General features: G+C 37.2%; 1 protein-coding gene across 1 annotated transcript; it reads right to left on the bottom strand.

The window, feature by feature from the left end:
- Positions 1-304: 304 nt before the first annotated feature.
- On the bottom strand, positions 305-4,532 carry LOC112009022 (uncharacterized). The gene is made up of 2 exons (XM_024041372.2): positions 3,587-4,532; positions 305-1,323 (listed from the first exon to the last, which is right to left on the bottom strand). Exons 1-2 carry the CDS (start codon positions 4,172-4,174, stop codon positions 640-642), a joined length of 1,272 nt encoding a protein of 423 aa, XP_023897140.1. The 5' UTR covers positions 4,175-4,532; the 3' UTR covers positions 305-639.
- Between the last annotated feature and the right edge of the window lie 947 nt (positions 4,533-5,479).

The following is a 5,479-nucleotide window of genomic DNA, read 5'->3' as shown; positions in this document are numbered from 1 at the left end:
TTTTGGTACTATTCATGAATCTAACTATATTATTTCAACTAACTTTTAACTTTATCTACAGTACTTTTAGCAAAAAAAATTTCAGTTTCAACAAAATAAGTGGCCCTAATCAGAACCTTAAACTTCATATGTTGTTTAGAGCTTCAGGCACGGTTAGGGTGATATATACATGCACATATCAGAAGCCTATTGTCCTCAATTTGGAGTTTGCAATTACTGAAATTGTTCAACCAAAAAATAATATAAGCCGCATGCCCAAAAAATAGCTACAGCAGTATTTGCATTAATTAGAAAGAAATAGAAGTTCATCAAAGTTCTTAAATTCTGAAACAACATTTTTTTTCTCCCAATGCAGGAAACTACATAATGTTTCAATCTATAATAACAACTCTTCGTAAATGCTACATATAAAAAGAATCACTCAATACAAGATTCTACTCCACCATCAATTCCTTTTTCTTTGGAGTTGATTCTGGAAACAAATATATTGAAGATTACAACAAGGTATGCCAATTTACTTGAAAACATGAGTCGCAACATATAAGTTCTATCCATAAATCATAACAATGCAAAAATTAGGCCAGAAATTAACACATCATTTTACCATTAGAAAGTTCCATTTGAAGTAAAAATCTCCAATTAAAGAAGCCTAAGGTGTGCAGTATCATTCAACCTTTTTATCTGCCAACCTGCTTTCCAAGAATGCTGCAACACTGTCACTGAAGAATCTTCTATGCATATCTTTTGTGACATTATTGGGCTGCATCCAAGGAGACCTGTAAGGAGACACTTAATTGGCACTGAATGAGTGAAAACACCAATACAAGAGGAGATACCGGATGAGGAGGTCTTGCTACTTAAATCTTGTAGGGAGCTTTGGTGGTTGGCATCCCGAGGGGATATCTCATCCTCAGCCTCATGATCCCCAGTTGTCACATATTGCAGCCTGCTCTTACCAGACTTCTTCCTCGAAAGCCCTTGTCGGTGCCTGTTAAGCAAATCCCAGTGGGCTGACGGGGCAGAAGGCCCATCTCGGTCATGATTAGAGTTGGTCAGAGCATGGGTATTGTGGTGTGAGGGAAAATCTGATCTCAGCTTTTCAGGCATTCCAAGGACTGTCCCATTTAAAAACTGAACCATCCGGAATTCTACTTGCCTAAGTGATTCTCCAGATGGTGCAGAGAAATCAGGCTGGAATCTGTCAATGAGGCTGACAGTTTCAGGTGTGTATATTTCTGACCGGAGGCAGCCCTCCCAATGCCCATGACTCATCTCCACTAATGCATCTGAGGATTGTATTTGGTCCTCTGCAAAATTCATTTCCTGCAGGATTTTTGTGGACGAACAAATTATTCAATAGAATTAAAGATGTAGAGAGAAGATTTTAGGGTTAAGTACAGCCATCAACCTGAAACTATGAGAGTATTTACGACATACACCCTGAACTACAAAAATTATGAAATCAAGTAATCAACACCTTAAGTCAAGAGTAATCTACCACCCACCTGTTAAATTAGACGCTACTTTGGACATTGGATGGACAGTTGAAATTGGTATTGAATTACTATGTTAATTGCAAAATTTTGTAATTTAAACATTGCAAATGCCTCATGATTTAGGATAGATAGCAAATAACTGCAATTAACCAAAGACGTTATAACATTCTCCACATCACAGAACATATTCAAGTTTATCTCATCATTCATGCTAAATCTATTAGAGAGTAGTAGTTAGGAATAGGGGTGAAGAAAGCTTATCCAAGTCTCCCAAAAATTGTGAAATTCCTAATTCAGAGGAGGCTTAACTAGACCATGTGGTGCTATTTCCAAAGACAATGGACTTGATTTATGCTAATACAATGACTATGATTTGGTCAGGTTGATTGCATCGTATAAAAAACCCTTGTTGGTGGCAAAGTTCATCATGCATGTAAGTGCTAGGTGGAGTGTGAAGAAGTCCTGGGTTCAAGTCCCACTAAATGCGTGTCTAACTTAAGGATCAAAAAAAAAAATCATCATGCATTGTTCAAACTTTCCACTGTAGAAGCGTTGTACAATCAAGTTTTACCAAGTCCAATCTCCACCAGGGGTTTTGAGGTGCTCAAGGCTATTATCGTTGGAACCCTAGGGACTTGCTCACCTTTCTGACTAGTTGGTCAGCTCTCACAAATAGACAGGCAGTTTTTCTCACTCACAATACCGCAACAATCAATTATCACAGAAAGATTACCCTTTTGACCACGTCATAGGCAATTGAAACCCTAGAGAGAAGATCCAATGGTGAAAAATGGTGGTAGTTTGGTGGGGGAGGATCTTAAACAAGTCAGGCTAAGTATGGGGCAAGAAGGTGGGTATGTATATAAAACAGAAAAATGAATAATTATATACATAACCTGTTTATGACTCTCCCAAGACCACTTGTTTGTCACCCATACTTATCAGATGCATCATGTCAAAATCATAAGCAAATAAGTAATACATTGTTTTTTTTACTGCAATTAGTTTCACTAGGCATGAGATACTCTAAAACATCTCAGCATGGTTCTAACCTATAAATAGCATCAGCTTTAGCCCTTGAACGAATTCAAAAAATTGTCTCAAATAATTTTAATTGGAAGATTATGATATGCGAGAGAGCATATGAACAGTTGATACTTTCAATAAGAATCTTCATAAGCATAAACAATTATTAATATTATCAGAATATGAGTTAGTTCCTCATTATGCTCTTACAACTCTTTCTTTCTCAGCTGATGCAATCCCAAAATGTATATGTAACAGTAATTAAATGTATAGAGATACAGGGTCCAAAGATAAATTTATCATCGCCAGATGCTTCCTTTAATAATTGAGATCAATATCATTAAACCAGTCCTGCAAGTAGGGCCAAACAACTAATAGTAATAGTTCTATTCCTCATAGGACATAAACCAGCAACCACAAGCAAAATTTCAGGTCACCATTCCAATGATATAGTGGCGTTATAAGCAGCGTTTACTGGGGATGGGAATATCTAGAGTGCATCAAGTGCTGCACTGCATGTAATCTTAGACAGGTTCTTTCAATGGAAGATGAATGGATAAAACACACAGGCTTCTAAAAAACACCATGTTCAATAGATCCTATATATCATCATATTCTATTAAACTCGACAAAGGCTTGTTCAAACTCTTTGGATCAACCATGCAATCCTACTTCAACATTCCTCTCCACCTAGCACCGTGCCTTGTATTTACTAATAATATCCAACAACTTAACAAGTCACAACTAAAATGAATAAAATTAACCAATCAAAAATTATCAAACCTCCTTCCTCAACCACATATTAACTTCAAAAAAGAGAAGATGAATCATAAATAAGCAGACTAGAATGTTGAACCGTATATTAAAGAAAGTACATATTAATCCAAACTGAATTATCATTTTCAATGGACTAGCTACAACTAAAAATCACACATTTCAAATAATGCTTTGAATTTTAAACAATATATCACACGTTTCGCAAGGTTTTAAGCAAAACGATAATTCTCTAACCTCTATTAGCGATTTTGATTTGAGAGTAAAACTAAACTGAGAATTGGAATTACCTGACAGACCGAAACGGCCATTGACCTGGCCCGATTCAACGGCGAAGAAAAAACAGCATTGAACCTAACCCGTTGGGAATTCAAGAACACAGCCAACGCCCTGGCTTGCCGTTTCCCGGCGATCGTCAATGCCGCCTCGGGGCACCGTCCGGAGACAAAATCAGGCCTCAGATTGAGCTCGCACTCCCCGTGGTTAATCAAAAACACCTCCACGACCGTCCGATCATCGTCGATCGCATTGGACGAGAAGCTTCTGGAGAAAACCCCCGGCGGTGGCGGCGGCGGCAGAGGCGGAGGCGGTGCCAGAACGTTGTAGGGGTCCCACACCTTGATGGAGGGGCCCAGACGCGGCGTCCCGAGGGAAGACAGTTGAGGAGAAAGCGGAGATGCGGACGCGTGGCAAGGAAGCATCTCGGGTTCTTGTTCTAGAACCTTCTTGACGAGATTGTTGTCCAGTGCTTCTCGTATCCTATTGGCTTCAACATTGTGATGTCGTTCGTGTTGTTCTTCTTCTTCGTCGTCGTCTTCTTCTTCTTCTTCTTCTTCTTCGCTCTCTTCGACTTGTTGCACTGACTGGGTGGAGCCCATGGGATGGGAGATTCAGCAACGAGCTCAGCGAACAGATCCCACCGGTGGTGCCGATGAGTTACGATTCGAATCGTAACGCATTGTGAACCATTTATGAGTTCGATGTAGCTGAGAGTAGTAGGTAGGGTTTTGAAGACTAGTGAAGAAGGGTGAGAAGCTGAGGAGGGTTATTGGTTGTTTTTAGATTAATGGATAAAAGAGATAAGAGTGAGTGAGAGAGATCCACAGATGGAAGTGGAAGTGGATCTGGCTGTGTGTGTTGGGTTGGTTTTTTTGGTTGTTGTTGTTGTTTTGGAGATGGGATTCTTTTGTTTTGTATATGTGTTTTTGATGGATTTCATTTCATTTGATTTGACGAATGCAAAGCAAGCCTATCGAAACGCCGAAACCCATAGGGCCACAGCGACGTCCATTTTTGCTTTTCCTTTTCGGTTCGTTTCGATGAGAAGGACGCGTTTCGTTTCGCTTTTTTGGGTAAATTGCAAAATTCCTTTACGGTACGACGTCGTTGTGGCTACACAAATATTTTACAGTAAATGAGCCCATAAACCTGGATAAAAAAATGGGTGTGTCTTTCTTTGCAAAAATGTTTCATTTTTATACTGTTTAGTTTGACTGTTATTTAAAAGGTCTAATAGGTAGCTATATGGAGTAGTTGGATTATAGTTTTTTACCATAAAAATTACTCTATGCATAGCAGCACCAAGTATAAGAAATCTACGGATCCCCTCGTGATGTGTGAACAATGAAAATTAGAGTTCAATCTGATTGTTTCGATTTATAGATTTAGTTTCTTAATTTTTGAAATTAAATGAATTTTTTATTGGATATCTTATCCCTTTAAATTTTAATGAAACTAGTAAACATCTTTTTATAAAATAAAAAAAGAAAAAGAAAAAGGTGTTAAAATTTCATAATCAAATCAGTTTTAATAATTTATTTTAAATTTAAATGGGGATGAGACCAAATGAAGAAATTGAAAAAAAAATTTTGATTCACTAAATTGATACAATTATTAGTTGAGGGACAAAATTGAACTTTACTTTAAGCATCAAACAATTTTTTGTACGTTATATACTAAAAAAATTTATTATAGTTGTTGAGAGTGGTGCTTTATTTTTATTTTTAGCAAAAAAAATATTGTTTTCAAACCTAAGATTAGCAAGATTTTTTCTTTTTTTTTTTTGTTCCCTAACATTTTTAAAAAGCCTTTTTCAATAATTTTAAGGGCAATAATAGGGACAAATTTAACTTTTCCCAATAGCTTAGGAATAAAAAAAAAATGTTTTTAAAGTTTAGAGATAG

The sequence above is a fragment of the Quercus suber genome, unplaced genomic scaffold (genome assembly GCF_002906115.3).
Source record: "Quercus suber isolate HL8 unplaced genomic scaffold, Cork oak 2.0 scaffold_21, whole genome shotgun sequence".
Classification (NCBI taxonomy): domain Eukaryota; kingdom Viridiplantae; phylum Streptophyta; class Magnoliopsida; order Fagales; family Fagaceae; genus Quercus; species Quercus suber.
Note: the sequence above shows the minus strand (reverse complement) of the source record. Positions and strands in the feature narration are given on the sequence as shown.